At 41.7% G+C, this 26,051-nt stretch overlaps 1 protein-coding gene across 4 annotated transcripts in view; it reads right to left on the reverse strand.

The window, feature by feature from the left end:
• Positions 1–26,051, reverse strand: part of SV2C (synaptic vesicle glycoprotein 2C) — a 183,032-nt gene that overhangs the window by 81,110 nt on the left and 75,871 nt on the right. For 3 of the 4 annotated variants that reach the window (XM_034773883.1, XM_034773884.1, XM_034773885.1), the window contains one exon: positions 11,073–11,253. The exons of the other annotated variant lie outside the window; for it this stretch is intronic. In XM_034773883.1, coding sequence (XP_034629774.1) covers positions 11,073–11,253 — 181 coding nt within the window. The remainder of the gene's footprint in view (positions 1–11,072; positions 11,254–26,051) is intronic. 4 annotated transcript variants of the gene reach the window in all.

Raw genomic sequence — 26,051 nt, forward strand, 5'->3', positions numbered from 1 at the left:
TGATTGAAATCACCTGATTTTTTAAAAAAACAACAACATTGATTTAAATACATCTGAGGCTTCATAAAATCAGGTTTCAGAGTAGCAGCCATGTTAGTCTGTATCCGCAAAGTACTCCTGTTCTTCTTTTTTCATAAAACCAGTTTGGCTAATTGTGCAGTTTATTGTAATTTTAGATTAAAATTTAAAATGAACTAAATTATAAATGCTTTCTAAAAAAATGCCTTTACTATTAGGGTCTCTTATTTGAATATTATAAAATTGCTATAGGCAAAGAACAACATATCAAAAAGTAAGGCTGTGATCCTACAAACACTTAAGGAGGTTCATAACTTTATACACATGACTAATTCCATTGACTTCAAAGTGCATAAGTGTTAACAGCATCAGGGGCTAAAGCCTAAATCTGTATTGTTGTTAAAAATTTCTCTCTTGATGGCTTAAAATCTTTATAACTTCAACACAAAATCACTTCAGTTTTAATAGTGGACAATTATTTACATTTTCACTACATAAACAAAGTTATTGTGAACTTTCAATACCTTGTCCGAAGCACTTCAGCTTTCTTGACTAGTGGAAGTTCAATATATTGCCCTAAAAATAAGGACTGGGACTTTGAAGTTGATGCAGTATTCTGTGGGAGGCCAGTGACACGAGCAAGAAACGTAGTGGGGTGGTGACACCCCAGAATGCTGAGGAAGCACGTGGCTGAATTTTGTAATTTTCCCAGGCGTAGTGCTTACAAGTCCAGCTGGGAGGTAATGAAGGCATACACTGCTGTAGTCCAGTTGGGAGGTAATGAAGGCATGTTTTATCGAGACAAGCTCATCATCTGCAAGAATGAGACAGTCTTCTAGCCAGTTGGAGTCCTGCTCCTGGGGATTTTCATTACAGTAGATATGTCCTTCCTAAAAATATTACATGCACTTTTGAGCACTGCCTCATGAATTCATTCACTAAGAGTGTTACAAAATTTATACCATTTGGATAAGTGCTAGACATAATGGGTTAAATGAATTCAATGGGCTTACACCAAAGATGAAAGTGCTCCAAAATGTGAGTTTTTTTTAAAAGGTATCCTGTTGTTTTACCTTTCTTATATTTATCCTATCTACATTTATCATGCCCATCTGTCATCCAACTTCAGTGAGGTTTCACTCAACCTCCACCATAACTGTGTTTTCATATCAATTTTCGATCTTTCTATTTTAGACAGCAACATTTAAAGAAGAGAACTATTACTTACTGGAAAAAATCACTCAAAATAATGTATTACACCTCTACCCCGATATAACGCTGTCCTCAGGAGCCAAAAAAATCTTACCACGTAATAGGTGAAACCGCGTTATATTGAACTTGCTTTGGTCCACCGGAGTGCGCAGCCCCGCTCCCCTGGAGCACTGCTTTACCGCATTATATCCGAATTCATGTTATATCGGGTCGCGTTATATCGGGGTAGAGGTGTATGTCTTAGTTTTCACCAAAAGAAGGTGCAATTGTTGACCTCAAAAGAAAATTCATCATACTAAATACAAGTTTGAAGGAACAGGGATTTACATTTTTATGCTTGAACTAATCAGTAGTTATCATTTGTTCTGTGGAATTACGAGAGTGAAGAACAAAAAAGAATTTAGCCAATGTATGGCAGGAGAGATGGATTTCTGAAAATAAACAATAAACTAAGATGCATCTCTCTATTTGTCACATCAAAAAAATTGTAAGCGTCTGCTAATCTACCTGCAGGGCTGTAATTTGTCGCAATAGATTTGGGCAACGCACACTGTGACAGCTGGGATGCAAGCAACACTTATGCAGAGCAATCAGGAACCTGGCTTTAGAAAGTATCTGGTGTTTGTTTGCAGATTTACGCACGAAAGGGGCTTGAAATGCAGAGGCATGTCAGGAATAAACAGATAAATAAGAAAAACACACAAGATTAAAATGCATAAGGCAGTAATATGCTCTTTGACTGAAATAGCTAGTCATCTTCTGCTTATAAACTGAACCAGAGCCAGACAGTGAACGTACAGTAGAGATTATGTCGGTCTGTGATGGCGTTTGCAATATTCATCCATCCTGTTACCTGTGGTCAGCTAAGATGCTACATGAGAGAGTTTGAAACATACAACTGCTATTAAGCTGCTTCTTGGTTTGGATCAACCCAACTATTGTCCTGCTTTTCCTGCTCCACTGTCCGATTGCAACTGTTACTTCCCCTTCCTATCAGCTCCTCTTTTCTCTGCCTGGTTTTTATAGTCTGGTGACAGACTCCCACTACCACCCAGTCTCATAAAAGACTTTTTCCCTTCAGAGCCTTCAGGAAACTGGTAATATCTGAAAGTGAGCAGGCAATCATACCAGTTTCCCTTGAGAAATAACTGCTGAATGATGCCTTAGAAAAATTGTAGTTTAATGAAAATCAGTACAATGCAGTTCATTGTAACTGTGTTTTAAATTCAAGTGTTTCTGGACCATGTACAGTAGGATGCAGGTTGTTCAGGTACATGTGCAGTCTGAATGTCTATTAGAGAGAAATAGCCACTTTCAGATTGGAGGTTTAGGAATTTTTGTCACTAAGAGAAGCCCATGACTATGGGGTTAGGTGACTGGGGCATGTGACTGATTCTGGGACTATACAATACAAACCTCTAGGCACAAGCTAGATATATGGAGTTATGTCCTCACCCTTCCTCAGAGTTCCTTCTAGTACCTCAAAGGTCAGCGCATAGACTCTGAAGAAGTGGTGACAGAATGTGGTTTGTATGGATCCGTGCAGGCACTCATCTCAAAGAACTTCCATTGCATGCAACCTGATTCTGGTCCTGGAAGTTTGGTAACTGTGATCCTCATAAAGGTGGTCTGAGCAGGATCAAAATAATGATTGTAACACTATTCAATTAAGTACCAGCCCTTCACTTTTGCATAGCATTGCTCCCTAGATTTAGCCTGTGTTCAGAGCACCAGGTAGCAGCTTTGCAAATAGGCTCTATTGAAAAGCTTCTTAGAAAAGCTGTGGCAGCTGAGCATTGACTCCAATTAAATGTGCTCCAAGGTCTGCAGGATGGAAACTCTCTCTAGATCATAACATGTCTTGAAACAAACTGTTATCCTCTTAGCAGGTGTATAATGCCCGACCCTTGGATATGTCCCCATAAACGACAAAGTTGAGGGGACATATCTGTGGCTTTTGGTCTATTAAATTAGTAGGTGATTGTTCTTCTCACATTTAAGCTACCGTAGAACCTCAAAGATACGAAATGACCGGTCAATCACATACCTCATTTGGATCCAGAAGTATGTAATTAGGCAGCAGCAGAGAAAAAAAAAGTAAATACAGTACAGTACTGTGTTAAACAAACTACTACAAAAAAAAATAAAGGGAAAGTTTTCTATAGGACACCCAAGTCTCACAGCCATAGAGGAGAGTTGGGATTACCACTACTTTATAAACTAAAAGTTTAGTATATGTTCTGATGTTGTGAAAAGAACACATGCTTTCTGAAAAGAAGAATTCATCTTAAAATAATCAAGTAATCACTTAGGTAAAGTGAAATAAATTAAAGTCTGTTACTTATCAAAACTACCTGGAGTTTGGATAAAATTGTCCAGCACGAGTCAACAGTTCACAATGGCTGATCTGCCATAATAGGTAGCAATTTTAGTTCAAGGTAGTATTAACTCATGGTGAAATTAAAAATCTTGTTCCAGTATTGCAGAAGTCTTCCTCTAGGGACTTAAAAGACAGAGTTAACAAGGTGCTTATTTGTCTTAGTCAAATGTAGGAGGAGCCTTCGGTGGCCAGCTGATGAATGCAGCTCTCAGTCTCTTCTCCAGGTGTTTTCAGCTTGTAGGAAGTCAATGCTGAAGCCTCTATGATGTGTTGGAGTTCATTCAGCCCACACCAGCAAGGGATTCAGTCAACACCTGCCCTACAACTCTGGGTGCCTTAAATGCTATGCTACTGTGGCTCACAGCCACAAGAATGCAGGTCACCCCCCGGCTTAATTTACAGTGGAGACAGGTAGATGGTATCTTCCCTCCTGTCTGGAAGAAAACCTGTTTCTCCCTTTGTTGGGTCCCAGACTGTAAAGCACAATAGCTGTGAATATCCATAATTCCTCATATAATGTTAACACATACATTTCACAATGATATCACCACTGTGTCATTCTTTTTTAAAATATATTGCACAACACCTTTTAGATATAGATTATAACAAGTGTGTTAGGTGTAACTAGTATGTCAGGCCTGACAAGAGTTACTGACACAGAACAGTGAACTACCAATGAGCCTCTGTGTCACACCGTCCTAGACTTTTTAGCCAGCTTTAGGGTGCAGTCTCCTACCGAGTTCTGATCTCTATCAGTGGAGGAGCCAGGCTTATGGAAAACGATGTCATAAGAAGAGATGACTTTGCATGTTACCCAGAATTTCTTCATCTTTTCATATCACCTCAAGCTCATTTCTCAGATGCTCATCTCTCTCAGGGAGATGCCCTTTCTCCAGCAGTATCTTTGCGATATTTATTTTTCTGCTAGTTATTCTCAGTTTTGTAATGTGAGTAAACATGTTTCAGCTTTTTCTGGAGTCCAGCCAGCTTTGAAATGGCAAAGCTTGTTTTGCAGTAAAATTTCCAAAAGTGCCTATGTCTTAGGTGCCTGTTTTCAAAAGTCACTGAGGCACTTAGCCTCAGTCTCACTGACAGTCAACTGGACATAGATATCTAAGTCCATTTTGAAAATGGGACTTCCATGCTTTTGAAAATTTTACCCAAAGCCTAACCACCCTCTGCTCTGTTGAACTTTCTATTTAAAGCTTTTGGTTCATCTTCTGGTTTTCCAGTTTGTGAAGAATCTATGATGTAATCAACAGTTCTTTTCCGAATGGTTTCTTGCTTGTTTAGTTGTATTTTGACTGCAGGAAATTCTGGCATCCGCCATACAGCTTTACTCTCATAAGACCTCTTATCAGAGGATGTCATTTCTGTCCAGGTTTCTCCTCCTGCTTTTAGATTCGTTGTACTATTAAAGACTAGTTTAAATGGTGTACACTTTTGCCACTTCTTTTATCTCATTAATGTAATATTTCACATAATAACTTAAGAACTATATACAATTGTCTGAGATAACCTTCTGACCCTGTAGGGAATTATTCTGACACCTTTCCCCATAATATCCCAGAGGGTTCAGATTGTAAAACATAACATCACTCAATTCTTTGATTAAAATTTCTTTTTGTTTGCTTTACACAGGAATGTATCTGCAATAAAGCCCCTTCCCCAGCTAACAAAGAAACCTTTGATTGCTCTCCATAGAAAGAGGGAGCCGACATCTTCCATCAGTGCTGGCCAAGGATCCCTGAAGAGGGTCCAGGGAAGGCATGGAGCTGAATGTGTAAATTATCTCTATTTCCAAAACCCATGTGACTGAAGTAACTACTCCATATCACCCAAGAGGAGGACTGAGGAAAGATGTATGTATACAAGACTTGAGTCAAGGCTCATGGCAAGTTTGCTTCTTCACTCACCTGGTGTCAAAGCTGGAGTCAACTTTTGTTTTTTAAAGATTTTTCCCCCCCAGTCCCAAGAGAGGAGTAAAAGAACTTCTGGAAGTTCTTCCCATAAACGTCAGTACAACTGAGGGGTGCCAAGCGGTGCCCTTTTCTTGTATGATGGTTAAGACAGTCCCAAGAAAGCCAAGATTTCACCCTTCCCCACCCCTCCAGTCTTTCCTCCCACCAACTGGAAAGTTCTGGCCCCTTAGAAAGATGTTTCACCTTGGTTTGCACATGCTGAAATAAACCTGAACTTTTAGAAAGCAGCCTTCTCACAGTTACTATCATTGCTACTGAAATAGCTGCGATATCTGAGGCACTGTAAGCAGCCTTGATAAGATGGTTGTGGCCTCTGACATCTTCAAACAGATGATCCATCAAAGATGCCAGCTTGTTCCACTTGGCATAGTCATATCTAGCAAGAGGATCCTGATAATTAGCCACTCTCATTTGTAGAGTTGCAGATAAATAAGCCTTCCTATTGTCAGGATACCAGGGGAAAGTAGTCAGGACTAGTGGCAGGAGCTTGGGATTCCAGAACCGAAGCTCGGGATCAAAGCCAGTATTAGGGTCAAGAGTCAAGCTGAAGCTCAAGCCAGAGTCAGAGTCAGAAATTAAGCTGAGGGTCAGAGCCAGAGTCAGGAATCAGACTGAGGGTCAATACCAGGAATCGAGGTCCATGTTGGCGTTCTAGTGATCAGCTGGGAGTCAGACCCAAGCTCAAGACCAGAGTTTCATGAACAGAGAAGCAGAGCAGTCATGGCAGCTAGCTAAGGATGCACATTGTTGCCTGGACACTACCTGGTACATTCCATGGGTTTATATAAGGACAAGGAGCCACTTAGGGATCACTAAGACTACTGTCAGTCAGATCACTTGAGGTGGAACTTCCTGTGGTGTTGAACCTCTCTCTGTAGATTATAGGTCAGAGGTAGAAGCCAGCTTACAGCTACTACTGGGTGGCAGTGTGGGCCTGTTAGTTGCCTTGTAGCACTCCAGGCTTAGGTTCAAGTCCTACTGATCTCTACATCTAGCAAAAGAAGCCAACTTCTCACATCCTTATAATGAGGAATGGATTTGTGGCTTTGACTTGCACTGGTTCATAAGCCACAGCCACTATTGAAGACTTCAGAGCAGGGCTGCAGTAGAAGGAATGGTGGAACTAGAGCCTTTCTGGAAGTTAGTGAAGGGTCATCCAGAGGTCATTGACCAGTCCAGTCAACCCTTCGTTGGTTAGTACAGCTACTCTACAAGGTGTCATGATTTTAATATATGAGACTTCTTTTGGACAGCTGCCAGTTCCAAGTCTAAGACTGTAGCTTTAAGGGTTATCAAGTGTTGAAAGAAGCAGGGAGCTAGTAATGGAGGAGATGTGGGGAAGTGGGATACCAGGAGAAAGTACGAGCAGAAGAGCGCATACTCCTGCCTCATACTGAGAAAGCAGGACAATCAGCAAGTTATCTTAAGTGTCTATACACAAATACAAGAAGTCTGGGAAACAAACAGGGAGGACTGGAAGTCCTGGCACAGTCAAGAAATTATGATGTGATTGGAACAACAGAGATTTGGTGGGATAACTCACATGACTGGAGTACTGTCATGGATGGATACAAACTGTTCAGGAAGGACAGGCAGGGCAGAAAAGGTGGGGGAGTTACATTGTATGTAAGAGAGCAGCATGACTGCTCGGAGCTCCAGTATGAAACTACAGAAAAACCTGAAAGTCTCTGGATTAAGTTTAGAAGTGTTAGCAACAAGGGTGAGGTCGTGGTGGGAGTCTGCTATAGACCACCAGACCAGGGGGATGAGGTGGACGACGCTTTCTTCAGGCAACTAACAGAAGTTACTAGATCACAGGCCCTGGTTCTCATGGGGGACTTCAATAACCCCGATATCTGCTGGGAGAACAATACAGCAGTGTACAGACAATCCAGGAAGTTTTTGGAAAGTGTTGGAAATAATTTCCTGGTGCAAGTGCTGGAGGAACCAACTAGGGGCAGAGCTCTTCTTGATCTGCTGCTTACAAACAGGGAAGAATTAGTAGGGAAAGCAAAAGTGGATGGGAACCTGGGAGGCAGTGACCATGAGATGGTCGAGTTCAGGATCCTGACAAAAGGAAGAAAGAAGAGCAGCAGAATACGGACCCTGGACTTCAGAAAAGCAGACTTTGACTCCCTCAGGGAACTGATGGACAGGATCCCCTGGGAGAATAACATGAGGGGGAAAGAAGTCCAGGAGAGCTGGCTGTATTTTAAAGAATCCTTATTGAGGTTGCAGGAACACACCATCCCGATGTGTAGAAAGAATAGTAAATATGGCAGATGACCACCTTGGCTTAACCGTGAAATCCTTGCTGATCTTAAACACAAAAAAGAAGCTTACAAGAAGTGGAAGCTCGGACAGATGACCAGGGAGGAGTATAAAAATATTGCTCAGGCATGCAGGAGTGAAATCAGGAAGGCCAAATCACAGCTGGAGCTGCAGCTAGCAAGGGATGTTAAGAGTAACAAGAAGGGTTTCTACAGATATGTTAGCAACAAGAAGAAGGTCAGGGAAAGTGTGGGCCCCTTACTGAATGGGCGAGGCAACCTATGACAGAGGATGTGGAAAAAGCTAAAGTACTAAATGATTTTTTTGCCTCTGTTTTCACGAACAAGGTCAGCTCCCAGACTATTGTACTGGGCAGCACAGTATGGGGAGGACGTGAACAGCACTCTGTGGAGAAAGAAGTGGTTCAGGACTATTTAGAAAAGCTGGATGAGCACAAATCCATGGGGCTGGATGCACTGCATCCAAGGGTGCTAAAGGAGTTGCAGAGCCATTGGCCATTATCTTTGAAAACTCATGGCAATTGGGGGAGGTCCAGGATGACTGGAAAAAGGCTAATGTAGTGCCCATCTTTAAAAAAGGGAAGGAGGAGGATCCGGGGAACTATAGGCCAGTCAGCCTCCCCTCAGTCCCTGGAAAAATCATGAAGCAGGTCCTCAAGGAATCAATTTTGAAGCACTCCGAGGAGGGGAAAGTGATCAGGAACAGTCAGCATGGATTCACCCAGGGCAAGTCATGCCTGACTAACCTAATTGCCTTCTACAATGATATAACTGACTCCATGGATGAGGGGAAAGCAGTGGACGTGTTATTCTTTGACTTTAGCAAAGTTTTTGATACGGTCTCCCACAATATTCTTGCCAGCAAGTTAAAGAAGTATTGGCTGGATGAATGGACTATAAGGTGGATAGAAAGCTGGCTAGATCATCAGGCTCAATGGGTAGTGATCAATGGCTCCATGTCTAATTGGCAGCCGGTATCAAGCGGAGTGCCCCAAGGGTCAGTCCTGGGGCCGGTTTTGTTCAATATCTTCATTAATGATCTGGAGGATGGCGTGGATTGTGCCCTCAGCAAGTTTTCAGATAACACTAAACTGGGAGGAGTGGTAGATATGCTGGAGGGAAGGGATAGGATACAGAGGGACCTAGACAAATTAGAGGATTGGGCCAAAAGAAATCTGATGAGGTTCAACAAGGACAAGTGCAGAGTCGTGCACTTAGGACGGAAGAATCCCATGTGCTGCTACAGACTAGGGACTGAGTGGCTAGGCAGCAGGTCTGCAGAAAAGGACCTAGGGGTTACAGTGGACGAGAAGCTGGATATGAGTCAACAGCGTGCTCTTGTTGCCAAGAAGGCTAACAGCATTTTCGGCTGTATAAGTAGGGGCATTGCCAGCAGATCGAGATACGTAATCATTCCCCTCTATTAGGCATTGGTGAGGCCTCATCTGGAGTGCTGTGTCCAGGTTTGGGCCCCACACTACTAGAAGGATGTGGAAAAATTGGAAAGAGTCCAGTGGAGGGCTGGAGCACATGACTTATGAGGAGAGGCTGAGGGAACTAGGATTATTTAGTCTGCAGAAGAGAAGAATGAGGGGGGATTTGATAGCTGCTTTCAACTACCTGAAAGGGGGTTCCAAAGAGGATGGATCTAGACTGTTCTCAGTGGTACCACGTGACAGAACAAGGAGTAATGGTCTAAAGTTGCAGTGGGGGAGGTTTAGGTTGGATATTAGGAAAAACTTTTTCACTAGGAGGGTGGTGAAGCACTGGAATGGGTTACCTAGGGAGGTGGTGGAATCTCCTTCCTTAGAGGTTTTTAAGATCAGGCTTGACAAAGCCCTGGCTGGGATGATTTAGTTGGGGATTGGTCCTGCTTTGAGCAGGGGGTTGGACTAGATGATCTCCTGAGGTCCCTTCCAACCCTGATATTCTATGATACTGTATCCTCAGGAGAGGATGAAGACTCTCTCTCTAGAGGCACTCTAACAAATAGGATCTTCTTCAATAGCTTCCTCTTCTGAGGTTCCATAGATTTAGATTGGAAGGCAGATGAGACTTTCTTTTGTGATACCTCAGAAGTGAATGGAGGAGATGTATATTTTGTGGCAGGATAGTCCTTGGTCTTGACAGAAAGCCTTTTGCTAGGTGTTGGTGTCCTAGGCTGACCAGCTCACAATGGCTACAGTGTCTATGGAGCACAGGTAACAAAATTGTTAAGATCCCATTAAACCTTAGACTCTAGAGGAACCAAAGAGAAGTCAGTCTGTATCCAAAAAACTCAGTCTCCACCATCATTCCAGAAGCAGAAGTCAGAACTGAGGGAGGAAGCTGGAGATCCTCACTGGACCACCCTAAGGCTGCAGACTCTATGCAGGGATGCAAGTGGCCTGAAGTGAAAATGTAAGTGGCATCATGGCAGAATTTCACCCTTTGTGAATCTAGTGCTTATTGGGGGTGCCAAATTGTTAGTGCTGGAGACCAAGTCCTTGTTTATCCACAAAAGCAGAGGAAGAATACAGGCAGATTGCAGAAACTTCCCCATATTACCCCAATTCTGACCAAGGCAGGGTTTAAAATTGCAACTGAAAAGGTCCTACTACCAATCTCTTAAATCCTCCCACTCCCATCAAAAATTATTTAGACCAAAAAAAAAAAAAAAAAAAAAAAAGAAATTGAAACAAACAGAGCCCCAAATATACCCTCAAGGTAACACCCACAATATGAGGCAAGTGTCACTAAAGATCAGTTTTTACATTTAGCAATCGACTGCTAGTAACATTTTGTGCTTGTATAGCACCATATATATGAAGTTCTCAAAATGCATTACAAATATTAACGAAGTCTTAACACACACCTTTGAGATAGGTAATATTTTATTTTGAGATAGGAAAAGTGAGGCACGGAAATTGTTAGTTGTCCGAGTTCACACAAGACATCTGTGGCATAAACAGGAACCGAACTCCCATCTTCCAATTCTCAGTCCCATGTCATAGCCAAAAGACAATCCTTCCTCCCTTCTGATAGGTCTTTTAGGGCTAGTCACATATGTGCACTGTGTAATTCTCCAGCCACTGAAACAAGACTATAATCCTACATTACATAATGTGCATATCCATATATGATTAAACATATGGCAAGTTTCATAAACACAGAAAAATTAAAGAAATGAAAGAAAGCAGAAGAGCTTACCCAAATCCAGAAAATAAGCGACAGAAGAGAAAGAGGCCATAGCCCTGGACAAATGATGACAGGAAGGCAAAGAATCCATTGACAGACATGCATATCAGGAGAGACTGCCTCCTTCCCACCTTGTCTGCCAAGCCTCCCCAGAAGAATGCCCCCAACATCATCCCAAGGTACACTATGCTACCTGCAACACACAGAAAACAAGATGTTACTTTGTGAGTTACACAACTGACGTCAATTGACCAAAAATTAATCATAACATACTAGAGTATTTTTCCAGCAAACTTTTTAACTTGTGAAATTACAGAACAGGAAGTAATTTTGTCCCCTATCTGCTTATGAGTGAGTTAGGTGTATAAATTGCAAATGCATCTGTGGAAGAATAGACACCCTATTGTGAGCCTTAATATATTATTAAACTAGGTGCCTCTAGCTATAAGCAGATGAGTAAGAAGTGGAGAAAAAGTTCCAGCTATCCAACAGCAGCACACTGCATGCACGATAACATTGCAAAAATTGAAATCTGCCCTACAGAAATGCATTGCTGGAAACCTATTAAAAACAAGCAGTTATGTGTGGGATCATTAGCCACCAGCAGTTATTAGACTAAGCACAACTTGATTTTAAGAATTAAGAAACAAATGAATGGTAGTTATCAGAGTGCAGCAGTATCAAAGAACTACCACTTTGTTGTTTCTCTCTTTTTCTATAGTACAGTCTGTGCCAGGCATGGCCAAACGGTGGTTCGTGAGCCGCATGCAGCTCTTTTACAGTTAAAATGCGGCTCCCAGAGCCCCCTATGCATCCCCCCTCCATTCTCCGCCTACAAGACTGGGAAGGAGGGAGCTTGGGGCTTCTGCTCTGCGGCAGTGTTGTGGGATGAGGGGTTTCTGCCCTGCGGCAGGGTGATGAGTCTAAGGGCTTTAGCCCAGTGGGGGTCATCGGGGCAAAAGCTCCACACCCTGGCAGGCATCGCCCCATGGGGCAGGTTGTGTGCATCTTGCAGCTCTCGAACTTCTAAAGATTATTGTATGCGGCTCGGAGGGTCAGGAAGTTCGGCCCTCCTGGTCTGTGCTTTCCTCAAATAGTATTGTCCTGAACAAAAGACAACACTTGAACAACACTGCTTTAAACGAACTTTTTAAACCTGGCCAAGCCCATTAAAAGAACACAGTGAAAAATTCTTTGTGGATATTATAATAAAGTGATGCTGTATTAAATTTAGAATTAAGTGCATGATATTGATAAAAAATTGGAGCCTTCAAACTCACCAGTAAATTCACTTCAAACTAAAGAAAAGGAGAACTGTCAGGATAAAAATCATATTTAAAAAAATCTTTAGCTACATTACTGTCATCATCTTAGAATATAAAAATTGACAAGTTAATGTAAATAGCTTTCAGAAATCTAGGTTGGTTTTTTTACTCCTTGCACTTCTCTCTACTTGGACAATGAAAATAGCCTACTTTAATGCTGTATTAAATTTACAATTAAGTGCATGATATTGATAAAAAAATTGGAGCCTTCAAACTCGCCAGTAAATTCACTTCAAACTAAAGAAAAGGAGAACTGTCAGGATAAAAATCATATTTAAAAAAATCTTTAGCTACATTACTGTCATCATCTTAGAGTATAAAAATTGACAAGTTAATGTAAATAGCTTTCAGAAATCTAGGTTGGTTTTTTTACTCCTTGCACTTCTCTTTACTTGGACAATGAAAATAGCCTACTTCGTTTCTAGTCAATTTCATTTTCAGGTTCTAATGCACTAGGACAATGCTGCAAGGGTATTTTATTTTAGTTTGTTTGTTACATTTCACATCAACACTTATTAGTCTCAGGTTTTGTAAATACACACACATACTATAGACACATTTTTGATCAAATGTGACCTTACAGTGCCCATTATTTAACGAATGTGGATCAGACAAATGACATTTCAGTCACACACATTTAGCAAAACTATCTCAATATTGACATTACCATTTCATGCAAGATACTACATTACCCTGTTACACTGATTAAAAAGGTCTTGAGTTTGACTGTTAGAAACTTAACAGCTTAGTGCAACATAACTCAAAAGTCAGAACAGTTTGTGTGAAATCATAGTACAATTATAAATCTTAGTTTGCAGTCTCAGAGAGTGCTATCCAACAAACTAAATCTGACTGGTAAAGGCAGTGACTTTCCCTGAGCTCTGCCCAGGTCAAATCAGATTTTTATTTTGTTTTTGCTGCTTGTTTTAACCTATCTGCTGTTCCTTCTCTCCACCTCCCCGTGTTTACCAAAATTCCTGGTTGGACATCACCCATCTAATGGCTGCTGCCCTATTACATGTCCTATACAGAACAGGAGCTTAAAAGGAGAATAGCTGGAAGCAGGTTATTAGTTAGAAAGTCCTGCTCCCCCTCTTTGAATTGGATAATGAACAGTAAAATAAAAATATAAGCATTATCCATTCATTGTTTGTGAACCCAATATCTTCTACAGAGTAGCTAATGTCTGATGATCTCTCTGAGGGTTGATTTTGCATTTAGAACTCTGAGTTAGCTGTAAGAACTGAAAAATCACAAGTAGGCTGAGAACTCCCTGAAGTATACATTTAAGAGGGTTGCATTGTCTATTCCAGAATATGCATGTGATATTTTTCACTTATGAAAGATAAGCCACCTATCGCGGTTCAGAGACAAGTATACAAATGATCATGGATCATGTGGAATATTCAAGACTTGTCTCCATGGAACAAACAGGCCCCAGTACATTTTTTTAAATATAAACATAGCCTCCATTTCCAGGATTTGTATTTATTCATTCTCAGTGACGCAAACAAAAAACATTCACTTCTCCAGACTGAGAGCCGCCCTTCTTTCATGTACACATCATACCCAGATTAATGCACCATTTAAATAGAAACATTTGGCCTGTATCCTCCTGAGTAGATTGCTCTTGTGGAGCTGTTCCTGTCTCTCAGTTTTATGGAAAAGGAACCAGCCTTTCTTATTCCCTCATCACGATAATGAGTTTCATATGCTCCAGTTATCTGGGTCAAAAAGAACATTGACTCTTCCTCAGGCTAGACAAGTTGGGGAGGAGGAAAGTAGCTGCAACCCCTTAATCATTAATGGTGTCCTGTACCAATGCTCCAGCTTTTCTATAGCTACTTAGGTTTTTGCCAAATATAAAACAGGGACAGGATGTTTCTGGCCCAAGAGGGTCTTCTCCATGAGTGCCAAAAGGCCTGTGTACATATGACAGGTCCATTGCTGTTCAGCCCTGAGATTGGTAACCCTCCCAGTATGAAGGCAGAGCGCCAGCTTCCCTCAAAAAAGCAGCAATTAGGTGCCTTCCCAAGATCTCTCTCGATGCTGGTCATCTTGCTAATTACCAGTGTGCCTCTCACCTTCCTTTTTGGGGGAAGATTGAGAATGTGGCAAGGGAGTTAATTCTGGAATCTTTTAGTGTCGTCAGATTTCCTTGATCCTTTTCGATTTAGAATTTGGCCGAGGAATGGCTTAGAGCCTGCACTGCTCTCCCTGGCTGATGATTTCCTAGTGATGGGCAAGGAGTCCACATCCAGTGATTTTATTACATCTGTTAGCATCTTTTTATACTGTAAAGATGGTGTTTTCTTAACTAGCACATATACAGTTCATAGCGGCGGTAGATGGTATGGCTTAAGTATTTCTGGTCTCTAAGAAATCTCTGTGGATGATTTGGAACAATTACCTGAGTTCTCTCTTGCATGTAGGGAATTATTGCATTACTCTTTAGATGGGCGTCTCTTGAAGCTTACTTGGAAATCACAAATGGAGGAAAATGTGATGGTTTTCCTGCTTAATAGCATTAGCTGCAGGAAACATATTAGACCTATTTTGACAACTGCTTTGTCACTATACCCATTTCAGGGGGCAGCTCAATTGGTTGAATTTTATACTTGAAGCCCTAAATGATTTGAGTCCAGGCTGTCAGAGACCTCATCTTTCCATGCTCGTTGAGCTTAGTTGCTGTAGTATTTCAAGTGTTGGAAGGCCAATGGTGCACAATTCACCTCTTTTCCCAGATTTATTCTTGAGGATGGTAGGATGGATTGGGTGTATTTTTTTTTTTTTGGAAATCCCTTTTTTCCTTTGCTTCTCAGGCAAATAGTGTGTGCTTTATTAAACATAAGTCTTCCTTTGTAGTGCATAAAAAAGCACAATAGGGCAGCCCTAAGCAGAGCTTATTCTTCTTCTCCAACCCTCCTCTATCATTTTTTATTGCCATGGCTAATACCACCATGATCCCCATCACTCAGGGTCACAAACTTGGGATCTCTTGATGGACTCATCCCTCTTCTCCTCATGCAGACACACAGTTTCCAAGTCTTGCAATTCCAAAAATATAAACCTTCTTCTTTGTCTCAATAGCTAAAACCATTGTCCATACCCTGGCCATGAACTCTGCTTTAGTCTGTCTCTTACCCACATTGCTTCCCTGAACTGCATTCAAAATACAGCTGCGAAAATCATCTCTCTCAGCTGTCATTCAGCCCATGTCACTCCCCTCTGAATCCCTTCCCTAGTTCCTATTTTGCCATCTCATAATTGCCTTCAAAGTCCTATATAACTCCTCCCTAGTCAGCTTTCATTTCTATTTCTGTCAATGATACCCAGTTTCAAAGCACCTTCCTGTCTTCCCCTCCTTTCTCTTCTTTGCACCTCCTTCTGTGTGGCCCCCTTTACACTGAACACACTTCCAACCCCAAACAACCAAGTCCACTTCCTCTCTTCTTTCAAATCACTCCTCAAGACTAACTTTTTTTCTGCAATGTTCACAATAAGCAGTGAAAGCAACAAAGATACAAAATTCTACAAAACAATTGATGTAGCAGAGTCATCATATAACATAATCAGATAACCACATCATTTTAACCTCCATCCTCCCTTTTCCCCAATCCATAGATATCCAAGAGTTCATTGCTCTTGTTCGTCACTTCATGTCAATAACAACAGTGTAAATGGCTTAGGGCAGAGCATGTCTCTTTTATTTACTTTATAAATCACTTACCACACTTGATACATTTCATATATAATTTTAGATGTCTAAAATATAATGTGTAAAACACCCCTCTTTTGGACAACCCATGCTCCCTTTCAGAGGAACTTTAAAAGCACAGGCCACCACCTTAGATAAATGTAAACCTCAAGACCTAACATGTCATGTGGAAGACAGCAGAATTCTGGTAATTGCCTATTTGAGCACACTGCAGCTGGTACCACAGCTTGTTCCATTTTTTGGTGCTATGCACTTATGGATCTGAGATAAGAATCAAGCCTTTAAAGAACATGCGTGCTGTTGCTATCTGACATGCATATTAGGTTAGACACTGGTCTCAGAGACCTCTAATGACAATTGTTTTCAGGAAAATAAATATTGCTTTAAAATACAAAGGCTACAAGTGTTGCACTCTGAATAATGATTTCCTCAATGAAGTGTTATGCAGTCCAAGCACACACAGTTATCTGGTAGAGAATCCTTGAAAACAACTCAGTGGCAGTAGAAATCAAACTAACCCCATGCTAAAATTAACACGCTCATCTGCTGTCTTTGTTTTCAAAGTAGTTACAATTTGCTTCACTTTTCTTTCTTTTTTTTTTTTTTTTTTGCATATTGGGAATGCAACACACTCCAAGGATTTTCCTGTTATACACATGCATAACAGATACAAAATACATGCTTTGTGTCTTTCCTCTTGGGATTAGGGACTGTCTTTCTAAACATACTACAAATAATCTGCAAAAGTGCTTTCCCCAGACTCTTCTTTCCTCCAGAACATGGATTGAAATGTCTGTGTTGGAAGGGCAATGAAAAGCAAGCAGTGATTAAAAGAATTATTGCCCGGCCATGTCAGAAGAAAGACAGGAGAGAGGAGGCAATGGATGTGGTTTAATTAGATTGCCACATTATTCACCTAAAATATCAGGGCATACCCAACAATAAATTGTACAGTGAAGGTCATCATCCTGTCCTTAATCATTTCCATATAATCCCCAGCCTGGTCCCAGCCATTGGATGGCTGGGACCCCGCTGCCCTTCCCTCATCTGAGATTAAGATGGTTATAAAAGGAGGGGGACTGGCTCCTTGCTGTTCTAGTCACAGGAGCCTCAACTCCCCCCTTACTCAGCTCCCTTCAGGGATGTTTTTCTTCAAATCCTTTCTAAACTGTTTTATCTGATAACTGTATCCCTTCCATAACAATACCTGCCACATCTGCCACAAGGAGACACCAGCAATGATGCCTGGCTGCCTCCTCCTACCCCCACTAGGTTAATATCAGACATAATTATATCCATTCCTCCAGCAGATAGGTGTACCCCATCCTCCCTGAATAACTCAGATGCCCAGTAAGAGGTCCCAATGGAGAATTACCAATCCCCCTTGGGTACATATGAATATAGCCACCTAGCTATTCACAGACCCCCTGGACTTATTGACCCATCAAGTCTTCATCCCCCCCCCAGCCACACACACACACACACACACACACACTGTGCTGCAACATGTCAGGCCCAAATAATTGTCATCTCACAGAACAATTCCTGGATCTGCCCAAAAGCCCATGTAGCTCTGAGTAGCAATTTGACCCCCTTACATCTTCCCAAATCCTTTCACCAAGGTGAACAATAATGGTATCAAGTGTTTCCTCGCAGGAAACCAGAGTGTGAACAAGGGGCATCAGCTGGACCCATAGCATGCCCCTGTTTCCATGCCAGCTCAGGATTGCCTGACCACCTAGGCCTACCTGAGAAGTGCTGCTTGTGTACCCAGTACACAATGCTGTTGTGACGGGTTGAATCTCAGAAACCCCCCTGAGAACTGCCAACTGATGTGCCAAGACTGCTTCTGCCCCTGCTTTCCCTGCCAGCTCGGGACCCCAGCACCATGTCTTGCTGAGCCAGACACGCCCGTCTGCTCCAACACAGACCCAGGGTCTGAATTACTTGTCCCAAAGCTGCAGACTTAACTGAAAGCAGCTAACAGAAGTGTTCTTGTCTTTAACACTCAGGTGACCAATTCCCAATGGGGTCTAAAACCCAAATAAATCCGTTTTACCCTGTATAAAGCTTACACCGGGTAAACTCATAAATTGTTCGCCCTCTATAACACTGATAGAGAGATATGCACAGCTGTTTGCCCCCCCAGGTGTTAATACATACTCTGAGTTAATTAATAAGTAAAAAGTGATTTTATTAAATACGGAAAGTAGGATTTAAGTGGTTCCAAGTAGTGACAGACAGAACAAAGTGAATTACCAAGCAAAATAAAATAAAACACGCAAATCTATGTCTAATCCAACTGAATACAGATAAAATCCTCACCAGTTCCAGAATGCTCCCTTTTACAGACTAATCCTCCTTTTAGTCTGGGACCTCACACCCCTTGCAGTCACTGTCCTTTGTTCCAGTTTCTTTCAGGTATCTCTGGGGGTGAAGAGGCTCTCTCTTTAGCCAGCTGAAGACAAAATGGAGGGGTCTCCGACAGGCTTGAATAGACTTTCTCTTGTGGATGGAGACCCCCTCCTCTCTCCTATGCAAAGTCCAGCTACAAAATGGAGTTTTGGAGTCACCTGGGCAAATCACATGTCCATGCAAGACTGAGTTGCTTACCAGCCAAACAACATTCCTGGGAAAGCCCGGATGTGGACTGGTGTCTCCAAGTTCATTGTTGGCTTAAGTGTTTCTTGATTGGGCATTTACTGAGAATAGTCTTCTCTCAGGAAGCTGACCAACTGCTTCACTACAACCTACTTAGAATCAAACAAGTATGCAGCCAATATTCATAACATCGAACACAAAAATGATACATGCCTACAAACAGGATTAATAGATTCAGTAGATCATAACCTTTACAGAGATATGTTACATGGCATATGTAGCATACAACACATTCTAGTTATGTTATATATATACACATACCATAAAGCCGTATGGGGGGCACTGACCGTCACACCCTCCTCCTGAACTTACTACCAGAGACTTGGACACTCCTCAGAGTCTGCCCTACTGACCTGTTTCCCCAAATTTGGTCCCCAAATTCTACTGGCTGCCACATTGAGCTGTGCCTTAGTTTCCCTAATCAGTATCCTCTAGATCTTGGCTGCAGCCACCCCCACCTGTGCCCATTTCTCCTAGTTTGATTCCCCAGTTCTGTTGAAATCTTGGCTGCAGCTATCCCAAGCTACACCTCAGTTTCCCCCCTGTTTTGATTCCCCCATCTCAGCTAGCTTCCTCGCCAAGTCCATCCCAAGCTGTGCCTCAGTTTGCCCAATTTTGACCCCAGTTTCAGCTGCACTATTGGTTGCAGCCGTGCCTGAGCCATGACCCTGAGCCACGCCTCAAAGTTTTCCTCAGTTCAGCCCCCAGTTTTGTCTGGAGTCTTGGCCACCGCCACCTTGAGCCATACCTCAGTTTCCCATAATTTGGGTCCCCCTTTTCAGCTGGAATCTTGATCTATGCCTCAGTTTCCCCAATTCTGGTCCTCAATTTCGTTTGGAGTGCTGACTGCAGCCACCTTGAGCTTTGGTTCCTAAATATTGGCTGGGGTCTTGGCCCCAGCCACCTTGACCTGTGCCTTAGTTTGCCCAGTTTATGTTACCTGCGGAGGTGCTCGCCATACTACATGCTCCCCCCTCTTTTGGCCCCTATCCCTAAATTCCCCCCTTGAGTTGGATCAGAGGTGTTTGATCTGTAACATTGGGTCTACTGGGGAGTCCCACGCTCCGCTGGATGCTGCCTGCATCCCAGTCCTGCACCCCTGCATAGCCTGGAGAGTGCCCAGGGTGTTACCTGCCCACCCCTTAATGGCCGGACTCTAAGACTTGGGGAAACCCAGGAAAGACATTCCAAACTCTGGGAATGTCCATGTACTTCCCCTATTCTCATTCCCACACCCAGCCAGTCATCCTGTCTCCCCACTCCTCTGTAAGAGGGGCCACACAGCTCTGTGAACAGCCAGCCATCCTGCTCCACTCACCTGAGGGCTTACATACTAGCTGCCACACCCAGGCAGCCACCTTGCCCCCCAAATAGGCCCCCCACTCCCTCCTCTACGGTATGGGGAGCCTCAGCCAGCTCTCTGATCCCCAGGAGACACCCACTCATTTTTCTGCAGTAAGAGGAGTCTGGTCAGTCCCCCTACCTCTACCGTGAGCCACTCCCCTTCTTCCTCTGGCTCAGACTCTGGGCTCTCCCTTTCCCCCATGTCTTCTGCTTTTGTTGCCAGCCCAATCCAGGTAAAAGAGGGCCTGGTTTGCCGAATTCTCAAACTGCGTAGAATATAAATATCCCCTCCCTTCCAGTCAGCAGGAAGTGCCCTCGGCCCAGCTGCTTCCATTCTTCTACTTCCCTGTGAACCTTCCCCCAAACTTCTCCTCTACTACCTGTTATAGTAGGAAGGGTGCCCTTAAAGGGGACAAAAATACCAACCCAACCCAGCCCTCTTTCCTCCAACAACCTAGACAAGGACTCACCACATGGAGGCTGTGGTGAGCACATTTTGTGAAATAATTCAGTTGATGATCGGCATCTAAAGGGACATTTAGTCTAGACCAGTGATTCTCAATCCTTTTTCATTTGCGGACCCATAAAAAATTTCAAATGGAGGTGCAGACCCCTTTGGAAATCTTAGACATAGTCTGCAGAGCCCCAGGCATCCGCAGACTACAAGTTGAGAACCACTGGTCTAGAGAGTGTCTACATCATGCACACACGTTTTGGACATCCCGGGCTAGATGTTCAAAAGTGCTCAGCGCTCAGCAGCTCCCATTGTGACACTTACGGCCAGATTTTCCAAAGATTTCAGCACCCAGATCTGACCACTTATTTTGGTGCCTAAGTGAGCTTTGAGCACTTTTGAAAATCTGGGCCTAAATACACATTTCATTAAGTGGTATAAAAGTAAGGTAGGACTAGCATGCAGTAGAATAATATAGTTAATCAATGGTTCTATGTCCTCCTGCTAAACTAGCATTTGCTTTAGTATACCCAGCGTATGGCAGCTCCCCCTAAACATGTGCAGATTTCACCAATTTCCCCTTTTTTATTGTTTTGGTTATTAGACTGAGTGAGGAAAGTATTTCAAAAAATTAGAAACAGCCTCTTAGTAAAAAGTGACCCCTTTCTTTAAAATAAGATTATTTGTACTTTGGAAAATAAGATCCTAGACACAAAATCCTAAAATGGTTCCAAATAAGAGAAAGTTAGCTGTTATCTAGAAATACACAATACTTTACTTATTGTTGTATTTATTCATACAAGGGACTTCTTGCAAGCTACCATTATGGAAATATAAATATTAATAGCAAAGAATTTAAGTGCCATGTCTAGCATAATGAATAGTAATACCCAGATCTATCTTTGTTTTAACCCTGATTAAAAGTGTACATAGAATTTAAAGATTATAATCTTTCACTCCTATATTTGATTCTTGCCTGTAGCTAGTCTAGCTGATCAGAGAGATGGTGGAGAGAATTATAACCCACACAGCAGTTTCCCTGAGACAAACATAGCTTCTAATTAAATTGCTCAGAACATGATCTAATTAAAATGAAAGGTTTTACACCTTTAAGGAAAGAACAAATATAAGAATAACTGTAATTACTCTAGAAATAGTAGAAGAAGAACTTCACATTCAAAATCCCTGCTACTCCCCATTTCCCTGTGTATTCAGAATACTAGATCTTCAGGTGTACTCATCATATTGCACTGCTCACCTTCTCATATGAGCTGCATTCAAAGAATCTGAAATGGAGGGAGAAGGATGTCAGAACTCTAACTCCAGTGTCTGACCCTCTTGCCACAACCTCACCCTCTTGCAGACACAAACCATATGTGAACTAGTTTCCTCCTTCCTCAAAACACTTTTTCATGCAAACAGCTTTTTTCATGTGGCAAAGTGAGGGAAGTCAGTTGCTGACAGGTAATTTGGGATATGGATGGAAGAAATAAAACTTCCCTTCCTCATTCTTCTTCCCCTCAAGATAATATATGGCACTCCCCAACAATCCTTGAAGTCAGTGAGACTCCTCTCACTAGTCAAGTAAGGCATATGCCTAAGTGTTGGAGGACTGGGTCCTTAGAGAGGGGCAACAGCTTCTCTCTAATCAAAATCTGGCCATGTCCCCATCTGTATTCATTTTGTCTCATACACTTACACGCTAAATGATTGCTCCTATCTAACTTACAATATATGCAAATCCCAAAGCAGTACTGAACATCAGTCTTTTCCTCTATTACCATTCTCTAATCTAATCTACTTCTTCTGCATTCCCTTTTATGACATCTGCAGAGGAGGACAATTAATTATAGCCTTAGGTCGGCAATTTGAAACTGTCTAGTGCTAATATTTAATTACACAGTCACTTTGAGGGTTTTTTTTATCCTGCTAAATACGTTACATATTTACAAACATCCAGGTTTTTCCTGCTTTCACATGCACTTGAAAATTGTGAAAATAATTCTAACAGTAATGTCTATTAGCCACAAATCTTAACGAAATTAGGATTATAAAAATGTTTTAAAAGATGCACAGCAATTTTTCAATCCAAATACAAATGTGTGTACAAATGTTTTATGTTTGTACAGTGTCTGCCACATTGGGGCCCTGTCCTCTAGTATAGTGGTTTTCAACCAGGGGTACGCCTACCCCTGAGGGTACGCAGAGGTCTTCCAGGGGGTACATCAACTCATCTAGGTATTTGCTTAGTTTTTACACCAAGCTACATGAAAAGCTCTAGCAAAGTCGGCACAAACTACAATTTCATACAGACAATGACTTCTTTATACTGCTCTATATACTATACTCTGCAATGTAGTTACAATGTTTATATACCAATCAATTTATTTTATAATTATATGGTAAAAATGAGAAAGTAAGCAATTTTTCAGTAACAGCGTGCTGTGACGCTTTTGTCTTTTTATGTCTGATTTTGTAAGCAAGTAGTTTTTAAGTGAAACTTAAGTTTTTAAGTAGTTTTAAAAGGTGAAACTTGAGGGTACGCAAGAAAGGGGTAGAGTAAGTCTGGAACGGTTGAGAGCCACTGATCTAGTACTACCCTAATAAATACATAATTAATGGCAGCTCTTAGTTATGCAGAGTTTTTAACTTTTTGTGATATAGTTTTAGCACTTAAGTGCATTTTACATTCTCACTACCATAATAAAAGAGCAGCTGTACTTTCATAATAAATAATGTCAAAATATTTTCAATACCAATGTTGCCTACTCTTTTAGATTACTAAAGCTAAGGCTGGCATTAGCATCACTGGAACAATTTATTTCAGAGAAGTTAGTTTACAGCTGATACTGTTGAGCAAATATGTTATTTTTCAGTTGGACTAAAACCTGGTGGCCTAGAGTGAAAAAAAAAAATCTGTCTCTATAATATCTGTTGTAGAAGTGCTACTGTACTTAAGTTTTTATTTAGCTAGTGTTTTTAGGCTTTTATCTTTTTTTCTGTTTATGATTTTAATGAATATAGAGCCATGGTCATTCATTCATTCATTTGCATTTCGCAACCATCACAGTACAAAGTAAGCTCAAATTAAGCAGTCTAATTTTAGAAAAAAATGCACCTAGAGAGGATCAAGAAGTTTTTCCAGGTTACAACAGAAAAAGGCTTGAACAAAAGTAATTTCAGCCTTGACTCTAAAGTACTGTAGATACGTTGCCTGATACATGAAGATCTTACATTTGGAAACTGTGGCGTTTAAGTAATTCATTCCAGGGCAATATGAAAATGTATTTTCACTTTCAGAAAAATTCTTCTCTAAGTTACTAATGGTTTCTCAGCAGCAGAGAAGAAATGTACCTTAAATTCACAACATGAGGGAGAACCAGAAACATAACTAAAGAGCAGGGGTCCCTCAAGCTTTTTCTTTCTGAGCCCCCCCTTCCCCCAACAAGCTATAAAAATTCCACATCCAGTCTGTGCCACCACAACTGTTTTTCTGCATAACAAGTCTATTAAAAGCCAGGGCCAGCATTACTGGGTAGCAAGCAGGGCAATTGCCCAGGGCCTCATGCCACAGGGGGCCCCACAAAGCTAAGTTGCTTGGGCTTCAGCTTCAGCCCTGGGTGGTGGGGCTCGGGCTTTGGCTTTCTGCCCTGGGCCCTGGCAAGTCTACACCAGCCCATATCTGGTTTATTTTGGCAGACCCCTGGAAACCTGGTCATGTCCCGCCCCTCAAGGGGTCATATTTATAGCAATTAATTAATTAATTTATTATTATTTTAAATAATGTTTTTACTCTGCAGCAGGAGGTCAGGTAAAACTTCCGGCAGCTAAGAAGGCAGAACTAAAACCTAGCAGGCTCGTCACCCTCCCCTATCAGTGACTAACAGGTCTGTTTCTACCTATATACCCGCAAGCAGATTGAGAGCCTGTTGGTTAATGGATCTGTGGACCTTATAGATAAAAGAGAAAGACCTGATGTTAGTACTTCTATACAGCTAGAGAATAAAAACATCAAAGAAATTGTTTTATTTTTTGAAAGTGAATTAGGGCTTCAAAACCCTGTTTTTTAAAAGTATGGAGACACTTGGTAACGTAAAAAATTGTTAATGCTTCTGCATTACACAGCGCAAAACCATCTTATTAATTAAGGACCTGCTCTAGCTCCCAATTGAGTAAGATTGAATTTTGCTGCTGATTCCAATGGGAGAAGGATTTGGGATAATAAAGCTCTGTCTCAGAGGTTGCACATCATCATTATTACACCAAAAGAGACAAGAATGTGAATTTTAAACCCCATTACAACACAATAATACTATCAATATTTTCCATTTGTTAAAGAATGTAAAGATTCTTCAAAGAAAATACACAGTACATCTGTTGGTGTCTCTTGGCTCTGTGTATCAATACAGTTTCTCAGGCATTTGCCCCGTAAAACTGCAACAATAGTCTGTTTTTTCAGAGTCGTAGCTAATGGAGGTCTTTGATAATTCACTGGTAACCATTTCCCAGTAGGAAAAGAGTTGTACAATAACACTGAAGAAATTCCAAACAAACCCAAAACTACAGTATGTAGTGTATGAGTGTGTCTGAACCAGTCTGCAATTTTCTCCAGTTCTGATCAAGTTTTCTTTCTTCCTGCTTCTTATGTTGCAGGTTATCTGAGAACCAAAGGAATGTGTGTGGATGGCAAGGTGAGAGGGGGTGCTTTTGAACTACAGCACCTTTAGTGATAGTCAGGGAATGGTTATAGAGTTTTACGAACACTTCTACCCCTCAGTCTCTTGGTTGAGTAGAATTTTCTATATATATTTTAGAATTTGGTAGTCTAGGAATTTTCAGGGGTGAACCAGGAAGGAGGCTTCTTCTCGTCTTCTGATGGGGTGGGGAGTAGAGGGGAGTTCTTATGTACCCTGACAGGAAAAGCTGTTCACCCAAGATGGTGAGGAGTTGCATTTTCAATGTATTTATCCAGCCTAGAATGTGCCCACCCTTACGAGTGGTTCCAGAGGTGGGCAATGAATCGGCGTTCACAACACGTCCCCCATAAGTAGCCAGTGGCACCTTGTCTGCATTCTGGAGACATGGACGATCCAACTAGCAGATCGAATTTGAGGATTACTACGAATCTGAATCAACCAACTGGTTCCAGATGATGATTTTCTAGTCATAGGTCCTCAAGTTAAGGTCCTCCAGCTGAATGTTGAAGGGTTATCTGCTGCCAAGCAGGAACTGATTGGTTTTCTGTCAAAGGAAGTCTTAGCAGATGTCATTTGTCTACAAGAAACTCACATCACTCTGAATGAAGCATGTTGGTTTAAGATAATTGGTTTTGATCTGTTAAGTTATGATCTTTAAGTGAAACACGGATGAGCCACATATATCTATAGTGATATATCAGATGCTGTCCTTATTGGTGGGTTTCAAATCACAAATGTATATAAGCCACCGGCTGAAACATGGGGTCCACAAGTTCCCCCAAGGCTTATGGA

The sequence above is a fragment of the Trachemys scripta genome, chromosome 6, assembly GCF_013100865.1.
Source record: "Trachemys scripta elegans isolate TJP31775 chromosome 6, CAS_Tse_1.0, whole genome shotgun sequence".
In the NCBI taxonomy this organism is placed as follows: Eukaryota; Metazoa; Chordata; order Testudines; family Emydidae; genus Trachemys; species Trachemys scripta.